Here is a 26,539-nt window from a genome sequence, read left to right on the forward strand (position 1 = left end):
GGAAATGAAATGTATCATTAATACCTGCTGCCACATGTCCCAGGTTTTTGTAGCTTAGGTTCAGTCCTGGCCTGAGAAAAAAAACACCAAACTCCTTCTCACAGTTACTATGTGCAGCTAACCCACAGAGAAAGGTCAATAACAAGAAAATTAGAAGTTCATTTGCATTTATTTTCATATTAAACAGTGTAATTATAAACATTTCATTCAATTACACTAAGCATGATCAATATGAAGTAAAAATATCTTTAAAATCTACACGTTTAAAGGACATAATTATTTTTCACATCCGCTTCTCCGCGTCTTAATTTAACTGCTTTTTAGCCAACGACTGTGATATGTTCCTCTGATCGACTCAGCTTTAAGTTACAAAATGAAACCTCATACCTACAACTCAAGTTACATCATTTCCCATTTACAGACAAAATTAACATTTATATACACATCAGAACAGTTCAACATTAAGTTACATTTTTCAAATGTGCAAGATTAAGCAAATGTATATTGAAGTCAAATAAAACAAAGTTTTCCTTAAATAAATGTTCAAGTTTAACTGAAGCACAGGCTGCTGGTTTTTAAACAGAGGTTAACATCGTCTAAGATACAGTGCCTTCTGTACGGGACGGAGGGAGATGGTTATTAACTACTACAGGTGCAGTATAGCTGTTCCTCAGGTGAAATTTAAGATGTTTTGAGTCATTGAAAGGAGAGAACCATACAGTAATTGTAGAACTTACAGTTTTCAAAGAACTGATTTGATAGCTGTACATGAAAACCCTTCCTGTAGCTGTACAACCCTGCACAGCAACAGAGACAACAGATGGCCTGCAAATGATAACGTACAATGAAGTGCTGTAGAAAGGGTCCTTCAGGAGGAGAATGCCATCTGAACACGTTTGTAAAGTTTGACACAAAGTAAAAAAAAACAAAGGCAGACAACTCTGATAAAAGCAGCAGTGTTATTTGTTCTAGTAGTGATTTTTTTTAAATGAAGCTTTAATAAGTCCCTGCACGTCACTTAAGAAACGCCGCAGCGTTTCACCAGATCATCCTATGATCTCCTCAGTTATATCGGCTATTTTCACCCGATACGTGGAATTCATTGCACATTTGTTACCACATATATTTCTTCATTCTGACATTTAAAAATAAAATCTCCCCCTTTTTTTTTTTTACAATCTCACTTGATGTGTGATTTGAAATTTCGTAGTGTTAGTAAAGTTGTCTTTACAACATCGACAGCTAATCAGACCGAGTGACGAGGAGTCGAGACGAAACCGTCCAAGCAGCTTCCTGCACATATCAGAGGAAAAAAATTAGCGTGGCAACATGAATTACTTGTTTAAGCTTTTCCTCCCGACTATTAAGGATTTATATGACAATCCTTGTCAAATAACACAATTCTTACAGAGACGTCTCAAAAATATGAAACTACTTACTGTAAATGCTCCTTTCAAACTCAGATGAAGGAGCATACAGTGCGTCACCTTTGCAGATGAGGGATTGATGATTATCCAGTCATCCTCTGTGTGTCAATCTGCTACAGAAGGATACCACAGCTTCTCTCCACATTGGAGATAATAACATCACCCAAAAAAAAGTTACGAAAATAATGAATCACTCTTTCAAAAAATAAAAAGGCAACCACCGAAATAATCACACAACATGAAGAAGCAAAATCAACAATGGTGCAGAAACAGCTTGAATGTTCAGTTTTACATCTGCTGAAATCAAAGAGCTTATTCCTAAATCGGCTGTAGTGAGAGGTTTGCCAGCCCGGTATGTCAGTTAATAGAGAACATAAAGTCTATTTTTTGGTGACGCAAAAGTCCTGGAGAAGGAGTGCACTTAGACACACAACAAAAAGAAGCAGCCAAACACTTGGAATGAGCTCGACGAGTCTTTAAAGCAAATATTTAGAAGCTCGGCCCGCTTTTAGTCATTTTCTGTCTTTTTTTTAATTTTTATTCCAAAGTGAAATTGCACTGAACTGAAATCACACACACTGATGTAGCTGGAGAGGTGATGTGACTCAGGCTAGGACTGGGCCTCGTCCGTCTTTATTTGCTGAAAGTCAGTTTACCGCCTTTGTCCTCATGAATGGCTCCACGAGGAACAGTTCTGCCTGAGAGAAGCCTCCACGGTTTGCCCCACAAGACGTGCCCTGCGTCCTCAATCAGATGTTCTCCATTCCCAAAAAAGTGCAAGTTCAAGTTAATTTCTCAGTAGTGTGATGGTCAATGGTCCCTTCATTTATCACACTAGTCTTTTTCTCCATCTTCACTGCTTCCTGAGGGGAAGTAAAGAATAAAAAAAGAGTTTAAACAACTTATTTTAACACCTAATGAACATGGTACATGTAAAATCTGAAAAAAGACATTAAATATGTCAACAAGGATGATAGTGCAAGAATAAATTCATATAATTACCATAATTACTTATTTATTATCTTGTGAATTACACTTGTTACAATTGTTTTATCCAAAGGTAAACATATCCACCTACCATCACCTCGATAATTAGTTACATCATATTATCTTGTTACTACAGAGAAAATTCCAAGTAGCCTACATAGACTTTAGCTTATGCTAATCTAAGTAGCTATCTGCAAAAGCTTGAAATTTACCGTACACATACAGGAGTGGTACTGATATTCTCATCTCAAACTATATCTCAATGATCAACTTGCCTCCTTGTTCGATGTCGGAGTCGGTAAGATGTGTGAGGGAGAAGCTTGCGATGCTGGCCGGTGAGATGGAGAAACGGGAGTAGTTGGAGGAGCTGCTCCAGCTGGGCTCCAGCACGCGCCCTGCTGCAGGGGGCGGAGAGGAAAAGCGAGATGTCGCAGATGAGGACATCGCCTTAGATACTGGGTCTTTATCCGTCTTGGGCAGGAAGGCAGGTGCCGGGGAGGAGAAGTCATCATCCCACTCGAAACCACCTCCTGTGGGGATTCAACCAACAAGTCACGACATGTAATGGCAGAGACAGATGTTTCGTAGGTGCATTCATCTGGTGTGATTTAGTGTTACCCTCTTCATCAGTGGAGCTTTCAGAGTTGGTGAAGCGGTTTAGGTAGCTGGCAGTGGACACTGGGCTGCTGAACTCTGGTACCTGACTGTTTGAGCCTGAAGAATGGTCAGCCAGTTCCTTGGTGGGAGTCTCCTACATAAGAAGGAATTTAATTTTAATCAGAATGTCTGCACAAACGTCTTAGTAGATGCAAACACAAGACTCCAACCCTCAACCTAAATAGATAATACTTTACCTGGTCAAACAGGTAGACAGTGACATCGTCGAAGAAGGACACAGCTCTTCTGGAGTTATCGCACCTTGCAGAAAATGGGGAAGATGACTCGACGTTGAGAGTGGTGGGTTTCAGCAAGCTCTTCAGGTTCTTCGCACTACTGTCGTCTGAGACAATGAGCGGCACTGGATGCACGGCATCATCCTCGCTTTCTGAACTGGAGCTGTGCAGCTGATATGCACGAACGTCATCGTCGGAGTCGTCACTGTTCTCGTCCTCCTCATCTGCATCTACGCCATCCTCCTGCACATCTAATCCTGAGCCATCCCGCCTCCCCAGGTAACGCCCCTCCATGTCCGGCTCTTTTATTTTATGACCATCACTGGCGTAGGTCCTGGTTAGTTTAGCGTGAACTGCATTCTCCTGCTTTGATGGGATAGCAGAAGGAGGTGGAATTGAGGTTTCTGAATCTTTAGACTGGTCTGGTTGATTGAGAGTTGTTGCGTCCTTGATAAAGTCTGATTTGTTTTCAGCTTCATTATGGCTGATGGTTGCCTCCCCCTCACGTTTCTCTGTGATGTCTGAATCTGCCTGTGAAAACAGGCCCCAAACGTGAATAGCAGGTTTTTCTTCAACCTCAGCTTGTGTTTCAGCAGCTCCAGAAGATTTCTGCTGAGAAAATAAAGAATCGATATCCCTGTCCTCGTGAAGCTCCAGTGATGGACCTGCAGAGGGTTTGCTGCCCTCGTCAATTGAGTTCCTCAGCCACGGGACTTCAGCAGAACTTCCAGATTCTTCAGACTTCTTCTCAGGTTCCGATTCATTGTCTGAGAAGTAGGCAGAGTCTCTGTAATTACTGCCCATGGGCATTTCCTGAGCAGGAGGTACCTGATCCGGCTGCTGGTCCTCAGCAGTATCCTCACTATGAGTATCTAGAACAACTTCTACTTCAGAAATGATGATTTCTGGTGGAACCAGATTTGCTGCAGCAGTGGACTCTTCTGTCTCCTCTTCTTCTGCAACATTTGTGCCATTTTTGACAGGGGAGTCGACTGTGGCATTTGCCTGAAAATTCCATTCAGGAGACTCCAGGTTCTCTGTCTCATACCCACTGTCTGATATTTTGTGTGGAGGCTGGAGTTTGTGTTGAGCTATTTGACCATTCAGCTCTTCCCCCTGTTCCCCAAGCCGATGGATATCAAGGGAGTCAAGAGAGTCTGGTGTCTCCGCTGAATTGTCTATAGTTGGTACAGTAGTGGACATACTGTCTTCCAGTAAACTGTCTTGACTGATCTGGTCCAACGATGGCCCAGAGACCAACAGAGAAGATCTCACAAGGGGTTGTCCATTAGTATCTACAAAGGATTCGTCATGGTCAGATAGAGTGGTTTCCAGTTCTATATCTGCATCCTCGAGTAGTTCACTCAACAGATCGTTGCTTGTAAGGTCTTCACTGTGTCCGTTGTCTGAGGCCAAGACTTGGACTTCCAAGTTCTCAGGCATTTCACTGCCCACGAGTGGAGCACTATCCTTTGAGGTTCCAAGGTCGTCTTCAAGGCTGGGAATTTTGGCATCTGCGCACAATGAGTCTATAGTGGCACTTTCAGAAAATGCAGGGGTGTGGGCATCAGTTTGACTAATGGTAACCTCAAACCTTTCTGAGGTAGAATATAAACCAGAGTCTACACCTCTTTCTGAGGATTGCAGCAGACCAAGGTCTTCAGTGGAAGAGCTAACTGGCAGCTGGTTGCTTGTGTTATCGTCTGTGATCACTGTAATGGAAGGCACCAGTGTTTTATTTTCTACCAGAGACTGACTTATCTCCCCTAAGCTAGTACAGGGAGAGTCTAAAAGTGTTTGTCTTGAGGACGTGCTACTTGCTGCAGGTTTGGAATATGTATCTGCTGTGTTTAAGCTGCCTAAATTCTCAAGATTGTCCCAAGAACGCATTTTGAATGCTTCTTCAGGTTGGTGGGCTATGCCAGGTGAAAGAAAATTCTGCTGTGAACTTAAGAAACTTGATCCATCTTTCATCAGATTCTGCTCTTTGAGAAACATAAAGTTGTCTGCTAGTTTTTCAGTGTTCAGAAGCCCCATCATATCTGTGTTTTCCTGCTCCCCTTTCACAGGATCTATCCGGTGAGTGGCTTCTGAACTATCCCCTAAAAAAGAACTCCCATAGGATTTATCTTCATCTGCCTCTTGAGTGTCCAAAGGTAAACCTTTTTGGAAAGGGTTCCCGTTGCGTTCTGGAAGCTCCATAAAAGACTGTGTCCAGGAAGGGGAATCCTCTTGCTTGGAGCCTCCCTCTGTAAAAATGTTGGTGTGATATGGGCTGTCATTTTCAAGAGATGACCATATGTGACTGTCTGGTAAATAGGAATCCTTGGAGTCGATGCTTTGGTGGAAAAAGTCTGCATCAGTGCTGGACTCATCCAAACGGACATCTTGGAGAACAACAAAATCTTGCCGACCTGAACTATAGTCCATGTCTTGTCCTCTGTTCTCATCCACCCCAACATTGCTCTCCCCTTGTTCTTCTAGTTGTATGTAATATTCGTTTCCATTGCATGGCTTTTGTGCATCAAACACTGGTACAATCCCAGGTATTCCTGATGGAGTGTTACTACTTTCTGTACCCACTGCTCTGGCTTCCGGATCAGGGAAATGGGCCCGGATATCTTCACTGGAAACAGGAAAGAACATGCTATGATAGTTCAATGTCGTGTCCATGCCTGAGCGACTATGGCTGCCATCGTAGTGGTCATGCTTAGCTGCCTCCCAAACATACTCAAAGCTGAGACCTTTGCTAGTTTCAGTGACGGTCAAAACTTCATCGATCTCCTGTCGCATGGCATCATCAGCAAATTGTTCCAAGATGGGGAATGAGGAATGGCTAACAGTGGTCTGCCGTGTGGAGGGGTTAGGCTTGAGAGCATCCCAGCGTTGCTCAAAATCTTCTTCTATGTCCTTCTGTCCTTGCATGCGCAGATAGATGAGCAAACGGTGCACTTCCTCTGCTGTAGCCCGCTTGTCTGGGGACAGCCAGCAGAACTGCAGGACCTCATACCTGCAATTACACATTAATCAGACATCTCTTTCTATTTCGAATAGCCAAATACTTGTTTGTTCCTCATTTTTTGACAACACTATATTTACACAATTTATTCTAATACACATTTCACACACAGACTCACCATCTGTCAGAATAAGGCAGCTCCAACTGTGGCTTAAAGAGTTTGACTTGTTGTTCCTTGATCACATGATTGAGAACCTCCCGGTCAGACAGATGCGGATACGGCTGAGTTGCGCTCTCAAAAAGCTCCCACAATGTCACCCCCAAGGCCCTGCAGACGAGTGAGGACAAAATAGCTGTTGGAATTTATTGCAGGTCAACAGGTGAGTTGTTACGAATATCCAAAGCCAAGAAAACAGTTAGTATAAACAAACTACATGATTTGTTAAGAAGTTATAATAGGGGCCTAACTCAAACACTTCACTTTGAGTTACTCTTTAGTTGAGGATTATTTTAAAACATCAACATAATTTCAATCAAACCTTATTTTGGACATTAGTTCGATTTTGGGGGATTTTTAAGGTGGTAAAGGCAGAACGGGCTTGTTCTCTCAGCGAGGAGCAAGAAGTGAATTACAGAGAAACTTACTGTGATACTTTATTTTATCCCACATATATTACACATGTTCTTTAAATGTCACCAGCTGTCAGTATAGAGCTGTGGTCATGGACCTACCACACATTGCTGGGCTTGGTCTGTTCTATAGTGATCACACCCCCGTGGCGTTCACCCACAAGCTCAGGAGCCAACCAGCGAAGCGGAGCAAACACATCATCCTCAGTGATGATGTAATCCTCCTGTAACAACATTGTCAGCATTTCAATTATCAGTTGATTCTGGAAAAACCTGTACAACAAAGCTTACAAGATGGAGAAAATGTAGTTGGCTGGTGTCTTTAATGATATCTTTTACCTTCCTTTTCCTATATAATGTACCTTTTATGTAGAGTTGCTAACAAATTCAGCGTTGCTGTATGAAGACCCCCTTCAGATTTAATAATGTTAGTGTTTGTTAGATGCAGGTTTATGGATGACATAGTGCTTGGCAATTGTTGTGGCTGCTGGTATTTATTTTTTGAGTCAAAAAAAGAAAAATTCTTCAATAAAAGAGTGTAAATATGTACATCAAACTGTAAATTAGCTCTCATTGAGGCAGTGTGCTCTCACTGTGCCTCTCCCTTTCTTTACAGAAATAGATTCACTGGGTGACCTTCTGAGTATTACATTCAGACAGCCAAACTGTCAGATCAGCAGTATTTGAAGAATGCATGCACCAGAGAGAATTGCCTTGGGACATATGTAGCAGGCAGCAAGTTACAGGAGAACAATAATACTTAGCAGCTGATTAAAGCAAAACATCTCCAATAAAGGACAAGATTCATTTTCACCTCATCTGGAGCTGGTGCCATGATTTAAGGTCAACAAACAACCAGACTTCAGATTGACATCTTACATTCAAGCCCCATAAGTGGAGGACCTCTCGACTATTTTATGAAGGAATCATTTGTTAAATTTGTTAAATGTAGAATCTTACTTTTCAAATAAACTTGTCCGTAGATACTTTACAAAGACTCCAGATGGCGCTGTTAACCTCACAGGGCCTTAATGAACCTTTGGATTGCTAGAGCATAGCAGGCACTAGGAGCTATGAAAAATTCAAGGGTCTTTTCATTTGGTAAATTTATTCGATGCGCACAAGGTTGAGGCAGTGTTTCGGAAACCTGATTTTTTGGAGAATGCAAATGTTTTTACTATGTTGAATGAAAACAGGTGACGTAAAACTCGCAGGATCACCGCTGTTAATCTGTATCTCATTGGGAAATTCTGATGAAACTAAATAAGGGATTGGTATCAGCACTGAAAAGGCTATTTTTTTAAGTTCAGATTATCATTATTTAGTAGTAAAACTAAAATAAATAAATACATCCATCTTATGTGTCTGTGTGAAATGGACCTGGTCAGAATATACAGATTCAGAAGATAGTAATGAAATGAATTTATCTAAATGTAGAAATGTCAGAAAAAGAAAAAGAGCTTACTTTGTATCTGTAGGGTCCAATTCCATAGTCTCCTACTTTGACAGTAAGATCTGCAGTCAGGTAGCAGTTCCTCAGAGCCAAATCACTAGAGAGCACGGAAAAAAACCAAAACAGATAGAGTTTGGTTAGATACTTTATGGTTCTCAATATTTGCAAAATCATTTAAGTAAATCAGAAGACTGCAAGACTGGAATATAAATAACCAGAAGGTGTTTGTTCTTGCCACTTTTTTGCCCGACCATCATCATTTTTCTGGTGTTCAGTGTGTAGAAAACCACGCTTATCAAGTTCAAAAGGAATCTAGCATCTGCTCTTAACCTCAGAGGCTACGGCTACAGTGCAAGAATCAAGGACAGAGGAAATTGTCAAGTATCCTAAATAATTTTGGCAACTACATGAAATGATAAGATGGCCTTTTTCACCTCTGTTCCTCACTTTGCAACGACACTCATACAGGGGCTATTCCTGACTTATGCATACAGCAGCAGGATAGTTTTCTAGAGCGAAACACAAGCTATCTAAACCTTTTGTGTGTCACCCAGGAGAGGGTGTAAGAGGCTATGGGGCTGTCGCTGCACATTAAGCAGACATATGGTCGTTCATTCACTCTGAATGAAGAGATGGGCTTTGGTTTCCCATTAGCCCTGAGGTATTCCCTGTGCACAAGTTCCAAGTTCATTTTACCCACCTAACAACAAACACTGCTGACACCAATGTTCTTGTGTGCATATGGCCAAGCTACTGTCAGACCCACTGAAATCTCTGTAAGATAGATGGAGATTTATTTTAAACCCTCCTGTCCCCCTGCTGTTGGCTGAGGGCCCAACATACAGTAACATGGCGGGAGGAAAATGGGTCCAACATCTTAACCCTACAAGGCTAATGCGTGGCGCGGTAGTGGACGTTCCCATACCAGAAGACACACGTGCGGTTTAGTGTAACTTTATTTAAACCGTTAACTGACATCATCTGTGTTCAAGGAAACAACCTTTCGTTTTAGATTCTGAGTGACACGGTGGTTAAAAACATTCCATACACTTCCATTAATTGTTGATAATCACCTTTCAGAACATTTTACATGATGTTTACATTTTCAATAAAAAACAGAAAGTCGTTTTTTTTCCACCAGACTAAATGATCAATTTAATCTTTTTGTGGTTGGTCTTTAGGATTTAATTAGAATGATTTGTGAACTCAAAGTTGAATCTGCACCATAGACACAAAATCAAATGGAGACATCAGTAGAGAATCATGACATAGAGCACATTTTGTGTGTCTGCTCTTCAGCAGCACCACCGCTGAAGTTTCAGCTTTGGATATCAGCCCACACAGCTCCAGGGTCTTATGTCTGTGTTGCTTGTACCATCAACAGCCCTTCAGTCACTTCTGTCAGCATGTGGTGTTGAACTCAATTTCTGTAACCTTCTTTGATTCTTTTTTTGTTAAAACACCACAAAAATCTTATATTTATGCATAATCTCAAAAAATATAGATATCACTTTTAATTTCATTAGTTTCAGTTAAATTTGTTCAAATGGAGGGAAGCTCGTAGAACTTCCTCTGGGTTGTAACAAGGATTAAAACACAACGCCCAATACGAGGCTATCCTTTTACATGCAAAGCGCAGAATCATCATATCCTTCTGGCAGTGGACAGCTGACACTGTGGCAATGCATGGGAGCTGTGTAATTGGAACCCACTGAGCTTATTCTGAGCATGCAAAATAGAGCTGATGAGCTGCGCATCGTGTGTTGCCCTCAAGCCACAGATTTCCAACACCCCCTTTGCCCTGCTGGCTGCTAGTGGCCAGACATCCTGTACTCGCAGGGGTAAAAATGAAACGGAACCACTCTGCTATACACACCTTTTTTGGAGAACACCGGTACTCCTGCAACGGGTTGGACAGTAAGCACTTAAGTAAAACTAACAGTTGACCTAAGTCTTAACTATCTCATCTTATGTGGTTTATGACTCTTGTCAGTTGCGAAGCATTACATATGTATCATATAACAAGAAAAAGGGGCAGTATTCATTGATCTGGACATTTGGGGCAACAATATAAAAGTGAATCACACAATACAAGAAATGATTTTAATAAGATGAAATTAGCTTGACATAATATGTATTAAATTTATTGACATGGAGAAGTTAAGTAATGGTGGTCCCATTTCATTTTTCTAATAATAACATTGACTCATTCTCTATTAAAAACAAATAAATGTGTAATCTACATCTATTTATTAATTGAAGCTCTGGGCACAAGAACATAAAGCAATAACTCAGGACAAAGTAAAGAATCTGTGCGAGGGTGTCATTTAAATGTGTAATCTTAGTGTCTTAGTGTTTACGACTGAGCACTGCCCCAAACAGCAGCTTGGCTATGAAAAAAACAAGACAATGCTTAGCTTAGTGGGAATAAAACCTGAGTGTTTACTTTAGTGTTGCAATTCTGAAGTGCTACCTGTGCAGGAAGTTGTGTTTGTGGAGGTGAGTGACGCCAGCAGCAATTTCACAGGCCATCCTCTGCAGCTGCAGTAACTCAGCGTTTCTGAACATCCAGTCCTGCTGAGACAGATAGCCCCGCAAATCCCCCTGCAGACACACACACACATTCATTAGCTCATCAGTATCAAAGGTAAACAGTCAACTATCTTTGTATTATAGATACAGAGGGAATTTAACAAGTGGTCGTATTAGAATGCATTCTGCAGAGACCGCCACACAGGGGCAGTAGGCTCCCCCGTTCCTGTCTCCTCAGCACTTCTCACTGCTGATGTGAGAGCACCAAATAAGGGTAAAGCTGTTTAATGGACCTCTATGCTGTGTCACAGGAGTTTATAAATAAAAGAGTCCAGCTCACGTCAGTGAAATTCACTGTGCTCGTATCCGGTTGGGTTTCTCAAGAGCGGATGGGACAACAGATCAAGGATGAGGCACTTTGAGCATTAACTACACCCCGACACAATGAACAAACACAGACTTTTACATACGTATGGTTAGAAAGTGATATTAAAAGTCTTATCAAATGTTGCATTTCATCTCAATAATGTGATTGATCACAGTGATGTGAGAAGTTGATACAAGTAAGAGAATCTGAAACAAGAGGTTGAGATCACAGTGGCTGAACTGAGCCCTGAGTGACAGTAAATCTAAATTTCAACGAGGGTCTCAGCTGTGTGCAGGTTCCCAACCCAGGGCTGTGTGGGAATTTCTGTAGACACCTGTGGTGATCAGTAATCAGCATGTAACAGATGGTACAACAGTTGAGAAACGTCTATTACAGCATACTGTACTTTGAGCCTTTCTATTTTCCAGTGTGTGCAAACAAAGTCTGTGCATTAGCTATACCGCTTAACGTGGTTAGCTGGAGGAGCTGGTGCCAATCTCAGCTGACACAGGATGAGAGATGAGGTACAGGGTTGGCATGTAGACATATAGAGAAAAACATTTATGCTCACATTCACAACCAGGGGCAATTAAGAGACTCCACTCAACCTAACCTGCTTGTGTTTTGACTATGGGAAGAAATTTAAGCAGGCACAGGAAGAACATGCAAACTCCCCACAGAAAGGTTCCTGGCTGGCTGGCTGGCTCAAAACCAGAAACTACTTGGCTACAACTTGAGAGATTGTGCATTTTATTGATCAGCTTATTTAAATCTTCCTAAGTGTGTAAGCAATGTGCCATTTAAGTTACGTATCTTTTTGAGATTATGATCACTACAGAGTCAAAGCATAAGAGATGGCTGATTAGCCAACAGAACTGAGGTTCCCCTGAGGAATTAGCTACTGAGAACATACTGTACACACACTGGAGTCACAGAGTATAGGAGGCCCTTTTGTGAAAAATGTCAGGTCACATGCAGTTTACTTCTCCTTGAGCTGTCTCACTGCAAAGCAGCTTAGATCAGTCGTCTTATGCGAGCAATATTTGAGTGCTTTAACTCCATATACACATACAAATATGTACACTAGCAAACAACAAGTTTAGGTCAAAACTGAGTTGTGGAACTGCAATACTGTAATTCACATTAATGACATCATTGCATCGTATTTGCATTTTGCCGGGTTTTAGTCCATTTCAGCAGCTCAATCTAATGACTTTGTACTCAGAGCTTGCTGGGTAAAGTCTGCTTAATGTCTGGATTTGGTGATTTGTGTTCACACAGGTCCTGCAGGTGATGTCTGGAAAAGTTCAGGGTAACAGTCCATGTGCGAAAGCAGCTCCTGTCCATCCCATAGTGCATTGCATCCATCTGGGTAACAAACTGCTGCTCAGCCTCTCTGACACTTGTGATGTAGAGAGAGGTAGGCCTCATGCTTGCAGGGAACAGCCTGCGACTGTCTGCTATGTAGTAGTTTCGGTTTGTCTAAAAAGATGCTAGGATTGTTGCTAGGTGATTAGCATTAGGGCTAGCTAAAGATGTCCGAAACATAGTCCGTTAATAGAAAGTGTCTATGCCAATTAATTTTGAAAGAGCAATAGCCAATGTGTAAACCCTAAAAACCCAGCAGGCCGACCGGTGGTGTAACTTAAGTCGGTCACACGGCACTCTGTTGACCAATAATGTAACTTGATCTCAAAATAAACTCTATCACTCACTCGGTTACAGACATTCGGAGACGTAGTGCTGGACCATGGCTGCTCCAGCCAAAGCGGCAAAAAGAAAAAAAAAAAGGAGGGAGGAACTCTGAGAAGGGGGTTTCACAGAAGAGCTAAATTAAATGTATAGTAAGTGATACCCTCTGCCTGTCTCTATTTGTGAAGGCTCCACAGCAGGTGATCAGGACTAGACTCCAGTGGAAGGGTTCAGTGCTGTTAATGAAACAACATTAATGCTGAAAGGCCAAAACAATTAGGCCTTGTGTCTGACACATGAATAAACAAGACTTTGCCAAGTCTCTAGGGCACAAGGCACAGATTAATATCTGGCTCAGCCACCACATGACTGAGGTATGTAAAAGAAATAATGGTTTTTAATCTATTCTAAGTGCCCCCCCAATGCTGCTAGTGGATATTAAAGGCAGGCTATGCTATTATTATTTTTAAGTTATTCACTGTGAGCCATTATAAGAACTGGGAAATCCAGGGTATTTTAATAAGAAAATCAACACATCAACAGAGTGTAACCAAACAGCCGTCTTTCTCAAGTCAACTCGTAATTCGTTCCGAGTGAATTACAGACTAATTCTGAAAATTCTGAAAATGCCAATTAGCCTAAAGATGTCAAAAAGGACAGCAACCACATAAGGGCAGCTTTACCCACAAGGTGTATCACAATGTCCAGTGGGCTTTAGGGGGGGCTGTGTGTTAGGTCTTACATCTTGAATGCCATGACAATAACATTCAGCACTTCAATCACTTTGTGAGGACTGATGCTTTAACAGCCAAAATAAATAAAGATGATCAACAACTTGCAAAAGCCAAACGTGTGTCCGACACCCTGAATCAGAGAAGGGTCCTGGCCAGGCAGCAGACAGGGGATCCATGCATTACAAGCTGTCACTCACACTGTAGTATGTGACATTCTGTGGCCTCTGCACCAGTTGCTTGATGTATTTTGATGTCTAAAATGCTTTGAGTCAGGGTTACCCAGCACGGGTGATAGAGGACAGAAAAAACACCATCAATCACCGGGCAGTCTGTGGGAACGCCACTGTCTATTAGCTTTTTGGGATTCACCTTGTCCACAGCACAGCTGCAGTGTCACATTACATGTTTCAACATCTAGGGGATGATTGACAAGGCCTGAAGTAGTTAAGAGGCCAAAGTCTTTTACTTTAAATGCAACCAGAAATCAGACTCACTACTTGTTTTTACATGAATTCTTTGTTTTATGTGCAGACAAGTTACATATTGAAAGAAAGGAAACAGGTATTGTGTAAGGACGGAGTCCTCCAAACTCTTTATCCGGCTCTAGATAACAAGTTTAGACCTCACTCAGTTGCACTACGCTCACACATTATCACCTTCAACAAACAGCACCTGCTCTTCATCATGGCATCTTTCCTAATGGCTGGCAGATGCTTGTGAAGTCATTCACCTTGACTCCTTTCCATCTACTATCAGAGATGTCACTAGAGCTGGCAGGGAAAGACCACAATGCCAGGACACCGGCCAGGTCTGGGCAGCTGACAATACTACAACCAAACAAATATATAGTATGTAATGTCTGGCAAGATGAGTTGGACCAGATCCTGCTGGACCAGGGTTCCAGGTTGGAAATATGGGAAGGCAAGCTGGAGTTACTCTAAATATTTTGTGTCACCTAAACAGCAGAAATGCTCTATTTTCCTGCAAGCAAAATGAAGGGGCAAGAACATTAAACTCTCTTTTCAACTGTGAAGTCTAACTTCATGGATCATTCCTGGTGACCATGAAAAGGGGCACACAGTATCTGGGCATCAAGCAGTTAGTGGGTGGACCAGGGCCCATCTTGTGCACCAAGACACCCACCCCCACACTCATATTAATCTCATATAGATGCCAGAATATAACAGGTGCCATATGATTCAACTCGTGTATTGAAGAAAATAAACTGTGGTTATTTCTGAGGTTGTAATACGAGTTAGTGATTCACATATATTCACAAATACCTGCTTTTCCTGATCAACTTCACCCTTGGGTGTGATTTGCTCCTGCTCAGAATAGTCATAACTCTACTGTGTTTTCAGAAAGCGTTCTTGGTCGGATCTGCATGAATACATTTAGTTTCATTTTCTTGATGTGCAATAGTTTTCTGTTTCATTGATGTTTTTTTCCAAAACGCAAAGAAATTCCCTCAAGGTGTTGCTGAGGCATTCTGGTTATGACAATGGGATAGGCTGACAACATGAAAACCTTTGGCCTCCAGCCATAACTGTCGTCAACATTAAACCTTAAACTAAAAAATGTAAACACCTATGCAATGTACAGCTCTCATCATTGTTTCAAGCATATCCAAAATTAATAGTTGTGTTAATGATACTAGCTCTCTCAAATTATTCAGTTTTTGCTGAGACTACTGCTTAAGATTACTGAACGATGACTCTAATTTTGGGGGCTGTACTTTGAACTCACCTTCACATGTAACATGATCACTGTTTGTGTTGATTACAGACTGGCCTGAATTGACCTGTGCTGTGTTTTAAACTTAAACTAAACTAAGTAATGATTTAGAGCCAATGACACAAAAAGCTACACAACTTTAAGTAATGCATTTCTGATCATAAAACATAAACATTTGTCCTATAAAAATAAATCAAACAAACACAGTGTTGTATAAATTATGCAACACAGTTGGCTTCATTGCACATCAGTGGGCACCCACAGGAACAACTCTGTTTACTTTAAACTGGACTCATCAGTCTCTGACATACACAAGGTGCTGCGTATAAAAATGCACAAACACAGCAACTGGTAGAGCTGACACCAGAGGAGCGTAAATGGAGCCTGTTGCTTTACTGGGCGAGGTGGGAATGTGAGAAGTCCCAGGCTTAGACGAGCTATGCGACTTCAGCAGGAGGAGGGGAGCAGATGAGGAGGGAGGGGGGCTGGCTGCAGTCAGAGCCCGGCCCACCCAGGGCAGATAAAGACAAACAGTGAATAAATCCGCTGACATAGTGGAGTCTGAAACACTTCAATGTGTTAAGAGCTAATTTGGGATTGAGATAGTGAGCTTTCAGCACAGGTACAGGTCAACAGGCCCGTCAGCTAGGCATGCTTGCTGTACAGTATTTAAAGAGGTCATGCCCAATAAATTTGTGAGCTTGACAGAATGACAAGTGCCAATTCTCAGATTTCTTAATTAATGAAGCCTTCTAAGTGAGGAAGTGCTAACATAAAAATCAATGAAACCATCTCTCAATCACAAGTGCAAAAAGAATGAATGTTCAATAGAAGAATCCCTAAATGTTTCATATTACATTTGATTTCATATTACATTTAATTTCATATTACATTTGAGATATTTCAATATATAATTGTTATTCAACTCACAAAACCTTTGCACATCGCTGTAAATTAACAGCTGGTTAATTTTGCAATTGTTCACACAAATAACATTTAGCCCTGCATGTGGTCACTCACCATTTCACAGTACTCAAAGACGAGCAGGAAGGGAATGGCCTCAACGCACTGGCCGAGGCACTGGAGGATGTTTGGATGCTGCAGCACTCTGTGAAGTCAAAATTAAATTAAAGCCCAATCTTTATAATAATAATTTGTAATAATATCTTTAAGACTTTCAAGGATATTGAGTCTGATGCAGTGTGTGAGAAGAAAGGTAGAGGGAGCTGCTAACATTACAGTGATGTAATGAAAGCTATTTTTGACTCAGAGCATGTCACACCACAGACGTATCTATGACACTCACTCATAGCTATAAAGTTAATTCGGTAAATACTATAAATAATCAATTTGATACAAAATAATTAACTAAGCCCAATCGTCAGACAAGCAGGATTACGGTATTCAAAGAGAAAACAATGCATATATACCTGTATGGATCTCCTTGCTGCAGGAATTCATTCTGCTCCTTGGCACTTGCATTAGCTTTTAGCTCCTTCACCACCACTCTGGTTCCACCTGGATCTGTGTAGATTTCACTCAGTAGGACCTGTTAATACAGAAAGACACATTACACACATGCAATATTTCTTCCTCCATGCTTTTATTTTTAAGAGGTCAGTGGATGCCAGCAACTGCAGTCATACAAAACAAAACATTTTAGCAGTTGCCAGATGGCTCATTTATCATTTGATTTGCCAGACTTATTGTAGATTTACTAGTTTCTTTTGGCGTATCTTCAACTCAGCTGTTTCAGGGTCACTATCACAAATTTGGAATTAATTCCAGACCTCTAGTTACATCTAAGCCTGTCACATGGTCACATTACTTTGTCCCAGTGTCAGTTCATAACAGCGTCATGTGACGCACAAAACCATCACTACGATTAAAAGTCCTTGTCTAAGGAAGAGTAGTAGTAGTAGTAGTAGGAATAGTAGTAGTAGTAGTAGTAGTAGTAGTAGTAGTAAAATATTTGCATAAACCTCAACTCAAAATAGATTCAGACAATAAAACCAGGCTGCGGTAGAGCTCAGCTCTCTCTACTTAAAAAGCCATGTAGAATAAACCCATTGCCTTGAATTAACATTTCTGTTTTTATTTCGGGGACATTAAAAAAATCTGTGCACGAAAAGGAGAAAAATGTTACCTGGCCAAACCAGCCATTACCGATCTCCTGGATGTAACTGAGATTGTGACGTGCAACCTGGAAGCTTGTGGATCCCTCTGTGAAACCAACCACAAAGTTATGGTAATTAAGATTTATTACAAATCTCATCTGGTGTTTTGGAAAAGTTAAACAAGTAGGTCACAGCTTAGGTGAACAAATGTACAAATGTCTGATTGATTTAAATCACCAAACTGAAAAATGCAGCACATTTTTTATGGAAATGTGTGTGACTTTGACTTAACAGACAAAATTAGGTGGTGCATATTTGTAACCAATTGTATTCTTAATGTATTTATATGTTAACATTCAAAGTTTGAAGCAATGAATACATATGACATTTATGTTTTCACACAGTGTAACTCTTTTGGTCAGTGAGTGTGCATTTGTTTGACCTGTGATGCGAGCAGGGGGTTGGAGGTGTGGAGGTCCAGGCAGGGCCACAGGGGACACAGCGAGGGTGTAAACCTCAGCTGGAGACTGCATAGAAGGTGTGTCCTCTGCCGGTGGAGTGAAGTCGATCTCATCGTCAAAGTGGTCCTCAAATTCCTACAACAACAAAAATCAGGGGTCGAATATTATTATGATACAAGAGTAGGAAAAATAAGTGTATATTTTCCACAACACTACATCAATCCATTCTCACTCTGTATTAACTAGGTTTACTTTTCATGGGATCCAGGGGAGCTGTGTCTGTCTGACTCACCTTGAAATTGATCTCCCTTTCCTTGCAGCAGGTCACACAGTTTACCAGCAGCACCACCAGGACCACAAGCGCCGTCAGTGACACAACCAAGGCCAGGTAGAGCGAGGTGGAAACACTGTCCCCGGTGCTTCCTGCTGAAGTGAGAAAAACAGACGGAAACTGTGTTCAATCATTCACATTTATAGCTGCATTTCAAAATTAATTTAAAAAAATTAAAAAAGAGGGTAGAAAGGAGGGCACCTGACAGGGTTATGTTTCAAGCATAAACATAAGGGTATTTGACAGTAACACAGCCCAATGAAGAGTGCTGGCTCTATTCTCTAAATCCACCCACAACAAAGGTACATTTTAAGCTTGACAACAAAAATACCCTGCACAGTGCTCTCACAGTATTCTAAGTGAAAATTCTTGAAATTATTGCTCTGTCTCTTTGCAACTCGAACAAATGGAAAGCTGCAACACTGAGCACGACACACAATAATCATAATTAAGTAATCAGCCCTATCTGTTTGTTGGTTGGCTTGTATGTTTGTTTGTTGTTTTTAAGCAAAATTACAAAAGAAAAGGTAAAATGATGCAGTATGAGTCAGGGAAGAAGCCATTTAACTTTTCTGCAAATCAATAATTTTATTTTATAACATTGCAAGAAAGGGCAGGTTTTTTTAACCTTTGAAGTATGCACTCTACTGAGTTTTTACAGTTTCTGCAAACATGGAATGACAATAAATGTGAGGCCAAAACCCCCAACCTCTGTCCCTCATCAGCCATTCAGAGAGACGGTTGTGGGGGTTTCTGCCGGCTGATAAGCAGCTGATGGTGCAGCAGTGGTGACAGCAGGTGGGGGCCTGCGCTGGAGAGGATGCTGCTGGCCCAGCAGTTCGAGTGTCAGGGCTGACAGCAACCTTGCAACAACACCCACTGCGCTGCTCAGCTGTAATACTCGTTCACTGCACTTATGCCAGGACGCATTTACCCAGCAAAAGCTTTCCCATCCTACTGAGAGCGATTTCTCGTTCAGTGCATCACCTTTGTTCCAGAGACTGCTTCACATACAAAATGCATTACAATTTTTTCCAGCATGTCCAAGTATGAAACATATAGTGTGCTACAACAGGAAAGATGTAGAGCAGGGAAAAAGCAGATACATTAGGCAGCAAAAACATATTTACACCAGATGTGATTTGATCCGCAATGAATCAAATGTGGTTCACTTTTATTATTTATAACCAGAAGATTTACTACGACAGCAGAATGTGTAAGTGTTGGTGATAGCTTTGTCTGCAAATGGATTTTCTCTCTCACGCTGGTCTTGAGCTCATCTTCTGTATTTAAAAAAAAAAAGCTGCCAGTTGTGTTTCTCATAGTTCAGACAAAAGCTCAACCTTTTGTTGACTGTAAGCCATCATTCAATCAAAGTTTATTTGTATGGCCCATATTCAAAAATCACAACTTGTCTCATAAGGCTTCAGTAGGTGTGAGCTTATAACCGAGCAGGTTCAGCACAAACATCCACCTTGTTTCCTCATCTCCCAAATGTCGTCTGCTCATTTCCTGTTGTCCAAGTGTGGCTACTACTGCAACTCCTGTCGCAATAAATCAAGATCCCTCATGCGTACCCCTCCCTCGTGATTCAGGATATAACCTCTGTTCTCACTAGGAAACTATGGTGGCCTAGACATCTCCCACAAGCACATTAATGGAAAAAATTATTCCAAAAGCAACAACACAACTACAAAAGTCACACAATGGAAACACAACCACAACAAAAGTAATGATAATGAAACGAGCAGAGTAGTTTCTGAAAAAACGTCCACGCTCGCCATTTAAAATGTGATGTTTGTCTATTTGATGTGTTAAGAACAAAATACATCAAACTATTGTCACTTTTGCATTCGTGTTGTGACTTTTGCATTTGGGTTTTACATGAATGCCGTTGTGTGAGACGCCTCGGCCAACGTAGGAGGTTCCCTGAATCCAAATGCGTGTTTAATTCCCTTATATTGTATCACTTTGTAATTAATGTAAACACAATCTCAGCCTGTTACATCATATCCCAACATAGCATGATGTGTGAGTGAACTTGCTTAAAGACCAGTGAAAATTTGTGTGAGACTCCCTTCCCCATCCCCCTCCTGTGTTTGTTCTGTCTCCCACTGGTCAAAGCCCCTCAGGTACATCCTGTCTGTGACTGGGAGAATCAACACCTACTGAGTCTCCGTCTGCTCAACTACAAATTCCTGACAGATGAAAGTAGCTGAATACAACCGGCTTTCTGGGGTGTCATGTTTTCACATCAGCATATGGAGGAGATTTGAGATATTACTGCAGCACAGTCAGAGTCCTTCGGAATAAATGAACAGCCAGACTTACTGTCCATATTTCTACTCTAAGCCTCTTAATGTAAAAAAAATTATCTTTTCCTCTATGCTTTCGAATTTCATCAACAACAAACTGGGATTTTTCAATTTTCTCAATAGCAAGAGCTTTTCCAGAGCAATTCAATCTCAAACTGTCCTCATATATGTAAAAAAAGAGCTATTCCAAATGATGCCGTGTCAGCTTGAACACAGTTATCTTAGAAATCTAATTTTCCGTCACCTTGATTTGTATAACCTAATAATATGATCTGCTCTCATTTTCATGAATAAAATATCCTCTCGAAAGAAACCTGCAGGAGCTTGTAGAGGATGTAGTCCAACAACCAAGAGGATCTTACCACCAGTATGATCACTGTTGGTCAGATGTGCATGTATGCAGAGAGCACAGCCTGGGAGCACAACACCAGCAGATGAAATGAGCAGCGATCATTAAGTTCTCTGGGGAGCATTAGATATGATCCAATGTGTCAGCCATGATTAATTTGAGATTAATTTCATGTCTGCCACAGTAAACCATGACATGAGTGACAAAAATAGAAAGGATCGCTCAATCCGCTCTCTTGTGATATATTTATTATTTCTTTACAAATGTGTGAGTCTAGGTTTTCATTGCTGCACTTAAAAATAAATACAGAATCACAACCCCACAACTGATGTCCACTTCACAAGGTGAATTTAGTTTCACTAACCTGAAATTAGTTTTAAGACTGCAGATCATGCTCGGCTAAAGATACCACAGGAAAGAGACATACCGTGGTAAACTGTGAATTATTGAAATGACTGAAACACATCTATTTTTACTCATTACACACACCGCTCTTCTGTCATTAAGACTGCAAGTCAAAAACAGTCGCTGGTGAAATATATTGGGAAGAGGAAATAAATATTAATGATACATAAACAGACCCAATGGATGGAGCTCTTAGTGGAGACAATTCTGATCTTGAGATCAGGAGGGAGATGAGGGGCCTTGCTTATTCTCATTGAAGCTAGTGAAGGTGAACAGGACAACTAATTCACTGGCAGTAATTATTTGATTTCCTAACCATAGAAAAAAATACACTGGGAAAAAGAACTACTGATGAATAACAGAGAAACTAAGCATGCCTGTAGCAATGTTGATACAGGGCTAACGTGAAACTAAATCCTCCCTCCACTGCTTTGTGCCTGTTCCAGTGACGAGAACAGATTAAACGTTTTCTGAAAGGGACAGTAACTAGCAGCAGCTTAGCTAAACATAAGTGAAATGAAATTCGACGTTGGTCTAAATCTGTATTTGAAGAATATTCCCCACTTCTCTGCCAGTGCATGAGGTCTGAACAGTTGCGGCTATACCCAGGTGAGTACCAGAAAGGCCTCACAACGTGACTGGGAATCCCCTGAGTTCAGGCTGCCTCACACACCACGTTCAGACCATGGTATTAACATTCATACAGGTACAGGTCTGACCGCACCAAATGTGTCCTGAGATCCAATCCCTCAGACCACTTTCAGGTGTGGTCACATTCTCTTCACTGTATGAACGCAAATGTGTCCTGGGCCACATATGAAGGACCCCCTACTCGGCTGACATACTAAGGCCCTCCTGACTCCTCTCTGTCTCTACCACTCTCCATCTCCCTCAAAGACAAAAACACATAGACACCTGTAAACTCAGAGTTGGTAAAAACAACATAATTTATCATTAACGAACACAAATGACATGTGTGTATATTTGCATATTGAGCGGGAAAGTGAGATCTGATCACAGTAAACGTAAGTAGGACACAGCTTTATGCCAGGAGTTGACACTAGTACTTAGCGCTGACCACTTGTGATCAGATCTCTCAGGAGAGACGTCCAAGGTCTAAATAGGTCCAACGACTGGAAGAAATAAAAAGAGGGACCATCTTTCCCAAAGCTAAATTTATTTTCACATAAATCACACCCATGAAATCAAGCCATTTTAAAATCTGATACCATGTAGCTTGTTTCAGCATTGGACCATCCTGATATGATACAGCTCTTTTTCATCATGTGGACAAGTCCAGTGACAACCACTAACATCATAAACGCAAGAGCAAGCTAACGATAAACCAAGTTTTAAATGCCCTGTTCCAGTAAGCTCCAACATGTCATATGATGCAGTATTCCATTTCATTCCAACACTTGCCAGTTCCACATCTACGTTTATATCATACACAAACAGAATCCATCTTTGACACAAGTAATCATTCACAGAGTATTACAATTGGCTCCAATAAAAAGCTTAACTCTGCCATAATCTGGTGAGAAACATTTGGCTGTAATCGCAGGCTGCTTTTTGACACTAACACCTTCTGTCCGTTTGAGCAGAGCAACAGGGTTCCAGGCAGTGCAGGTCTCCAGCAGCAGTTGGACAGATAAAAGCAGGAGCTGGGTCACAGCAGCTCTACATGGGATAACTTCTCCTCAGTTAGGCTTTTATGAGTCATTGGTTCATATTATGACTTGGCAGGTCCCATCAAATGACTCAACTGGTTTTTGGGACCAATACGACAGGGAGCTGCCAGGTCTTATTTTGGTTCCACTGCATATTTCATTAGGCATTCACGCAGAGGAGGAGCTGACCCACTTTTTGTGGGTTTTGCCTACAAGTGTGCACAACAGTGGATGTCTGTGACATCAGTTAAGATATAGGATGGAGGATGGCATTGTCTGGGTGATATCTTTGTGTTTGGATAAGATTTGTCTGTCTGCTGAGACAGTAAGCACCGAGACTCATAGATAAAATGAAGGAGTCAATACTTGTGGTTTCTCTTGTACAGATCCATATTTAAAGTCCTGACATTTTCAATTAAAGGTTTGCATATATTTCCACTAAAACAATAAAAGGCAAAACAGTCAATATCTGCATGCACTGTCTTTTGTTAAGTACTGTAACAATGCAGCGCCTCCTGTTTGCTGTAAGGGAAATTGAATGAAAAAAGAAACTGGATAAGTGTGACAGGCTCCATGACAGCAACATAAAGCATAGACTGGTTTGTAGTAACAGCATCCCTTGCTGCTTGAGGTGGTAAACACTGACCACTGTAATAGAAAATTGAGCCCAATGTCCACCCTGACTAACAGGGCAGACATGCCACTATCACCTGACTGTTACTACAAGCTGACCTATCTACATTTTTACCCCCAGAGAACATGTCACTTGAAACTTGGCTGTTAAAAATCAAATGATACTTGGTACACACTGGTAAATGAGGTCTGGAGAAGCAGGGCAAAGAACAGGTTGCTATTTCACAAAAGCATAAAAACCGTGCTTATATTGCGACATCACCATCCTGTATGTAGGGTTATGATTGAGCAAACAACACCATTGTTAATCATTGACTGGGTCTGATAAGATTGGAATAGGTTACACATTACTGACCCTCACTATGACATATTCATGTTCCTGTCTATTCATTTCTGTCAAGGAAGCAGGTTAAACCAAGAGAGGCCACACTGGCCGAGCATCTTTTTCAGAAATCCCCTTTGTCTCCAGACAGATTTATGGCACCCACTGCATTACATTTGCAATAATTATTACATTCAAAATGGATTCATGTACTGTAATGGAAACATTTTTTTTATTAAAAAGTAAAAAGTATTTTCTTCAGAAGGGAAACAAATACTTGTATTTGAGAATGTGTAACAATCAAATTCTTTAAATATTTCACTTGATTGATGACGCAGATAAGTAGAGCAATCAACGTCATCCTGTCTCTCTTAGTCTCTATAGCAACAATATTTAATTTAACAAACTAGTATTTGACAAAACGGCAAACGATTTTCTCTCATGTAGAGACAATTACCCCTCCTTCAATGATCAAATGATCACACCCATGACAAAACTGTGATGTAATGTGATGAAGTCAAAGTGTGAGGCTATAATCACCATCATAGAGGTATTCAAGGTTCACTACAAAAAAAGAACAAACACATTTTCCATGCTGGTGTGGCAACATCTCTCCTATTGTCCTGTAAACGTGGTTATATGTCAATGAATGGACTCACCCTACTGAAAGGTTAACATCTCTCCACCCTCTGTTCCACCAGGCTGTATTACATTAACTCAGATGTATCACTGGAGACGCATTTATTTCAGTTAAATATCAATCAACATCAAACTAGAACTGGTTAATAAGTGATTTTTCTCTGAGCACTGTTACAGGACTGTTGACCACATAGTTTGCTGTTAGCTGAGTCGTGACGATGACATGATGTTGCTTGAACTTAAATTTAAACATGCACCTTTGAACAAAAGACATATATCCGTTATTACTCCAGCTGTGTGACTCAATAAAAAAAACATGTAGGTGCGACTGTCCACATACTGAAAACAATATCCACACAGCCACGATGTTGTGTTGTTAGCTTTTAGCTGTTGATTAGCAACAGCTACCCAAGCCAGCCGAATGCTAGCTGGCGGAACACATCTGTTAGCATCTGGACATGGCATCAGTTGTAGTGAGTGAGTGAGCGGACAGAGGTGTAGCTGTGTGTCAGCTGTCTCACCTGATTTGTGAGGATGACGAACAGGGGCACCTTCCGACAGCCACACCGCCGACAGCAAAATCCCACTGGCCAGCAACAACACATATCCATGGCGGCTCCCCATCCTCCTAGCTTAGCTAACGAGACGTTAGCTGGTTGGAAACGTCGTCCTAAACAAAAAATGTCCGATTTGCTGCTGAAGAAACCGCCTCAGTCATCGGTCATAACGAGTTTAACGTCAGTGTCGGCGACATGAACGAGCATATTTTCGGTCTGTTTGGTGACTTGCTGTTAGCAAGCTAACTAGCTCCAGCTAGCAGGTGAATGCTAACATTTTCAGCTGACGACAGCAAACAGCGCGAGCAGATGTAGTGTCCCGGTGTCCATGGAGACGAAGCGAGCGCTCACCTTAATATCATCTTTCGCGTGTTTGTCTCGATGTGGATTAAAAAGCATCAGCTACAGGAGATGAATCAGGCTGTCACCAGACTAACCTCCTCAACAGCGCCATGTTCCTCTCGGCTCACGTCACTGACAGGGGGCTGAAATCTTCAAACGACTGACACACGCTCGAGCCAATCGCAGGGCAGAAAATCCTGGGTTCAAACACCCACAGCCAATCAGGGTAGAGATGTACCACCAGCCATGTAAATCCAGCGCTCTGAAGCGAGGCTGAAGAAAAGCTTTTTACATCCAGTCACTTGTCAAACATGTGAGGCAGCGCTGGTCAGGAGAGATGATCTGTTCATATTAAACCTTTATTTCTGCCTTTATGGCCAATCATGAACCTTCACACTGCACTTTATAGGCTCACAGGCTCATTTGACTGAAGCATCGTGACTCCTCTTTCATATTAACACTGCATCTTGGACTTATTTCCCATAATCATTCATAGCATCAAGTATTTAAAACGTTTTTTTATCATAATAGCTGAAAATAAGACATTATGGCGTTTGATGTCATTCTCGAGGCACCTGATATTTTATGAGGTGACGTATTTGCACACAAGAGATAAGATAAGATAATCCTTTATTATACATACAAATTGGGGAAATTTACAATATCACAGAAGCGAGAGTCAAAAGTTAAGTACCATCGTTAAGTACCATGTAATACTTAAGGTTAAGGATAATAATACTAAAGTGTAAGGAATATATAAAAAATATATAAAAAAGTGAATGGAATAAAAAATATGAGATAAAATAAAAACTGAAAAAATATGTGCAGTGAGAAAATATGAGCAGTGAATGAAATTCACATGAACCATTATATTCCACAGACAGAATGAATATAGCACAGTGAATATTGACTTATAATATAATATAATATAATATTCATGTGTCTGCACAGTTTACCTACTGTAATATTTTTTTTGAAATGACTTGATAC

The 26,539-nt window shown here is 41.1% G+C and overlaps 1 protein-coding gene across 2 annotated transcripts; it reads right to left on the reverse strand.

The window, feature by feature from the left end:
- Positions 1-150: 150 nt before the first annotated feature.
- Positions 151-25,686, reverse strand: lmtk2 (lemur tyrosine kinase 2). Of its 2 annotated transcripts, none has more exons than XM_020102851.2 (14): positions 25,172-25,686; positions 18,279-18,412; positions 17,968-18,121; positions 17,555-17,631; positions 16,839-16,957; positions 16,429-16,516; positions 10,823-10,953; positions 8,362-8,446; positions 6,999-7,120; positions 6,445-6,594; positions 3,269-6,317; positions 3,033-3,165; positions 2,690-2,944; positions 151-2,290 (listed from the first exon to the last, which is right to left on the reverse strand). In XM_020102851.2, the coding sequence occupies exons 1-14, from the start codon at positions 25,272-25,274 to the stop codon at positions 2,262-2,264; spliced, it is 4,629 nt and encodes a 1,542-aa protein (XP_019958410.2). In that variant the 5' UTR covers positions 25,275-25,686; the 3' UTR covers positions 151-2,261. The 2 variants fall into 2 exon arrangements, with proteins under 2 accessions (XP_019958410.2, XP_019958411.2); XM_020102852.2 differs by having other exon boundaries at positions 18,279-18,409; positions 25,172-25,680.
- Positions 25,687-26,539: the final 853 nt, after the last annotated feature.

The sequence above is a fragment of the Paralichthys olivaceus genome, chromosome 5 (assembly GCF_024713975.1).
Source record: "Paralichthys olivaceus isolate ysfri-2021 chromosome 5, ASM2471397v2, whole genome shotgun sequence".
In the NCBI taxonomy this organism is placed as follows: Eukaryota; Metazoa; Chordata; class Actinopteri; order Pleuronectiformes; family Paralichthyidae; genus Paralichthys; species Paralichthys olivaceus.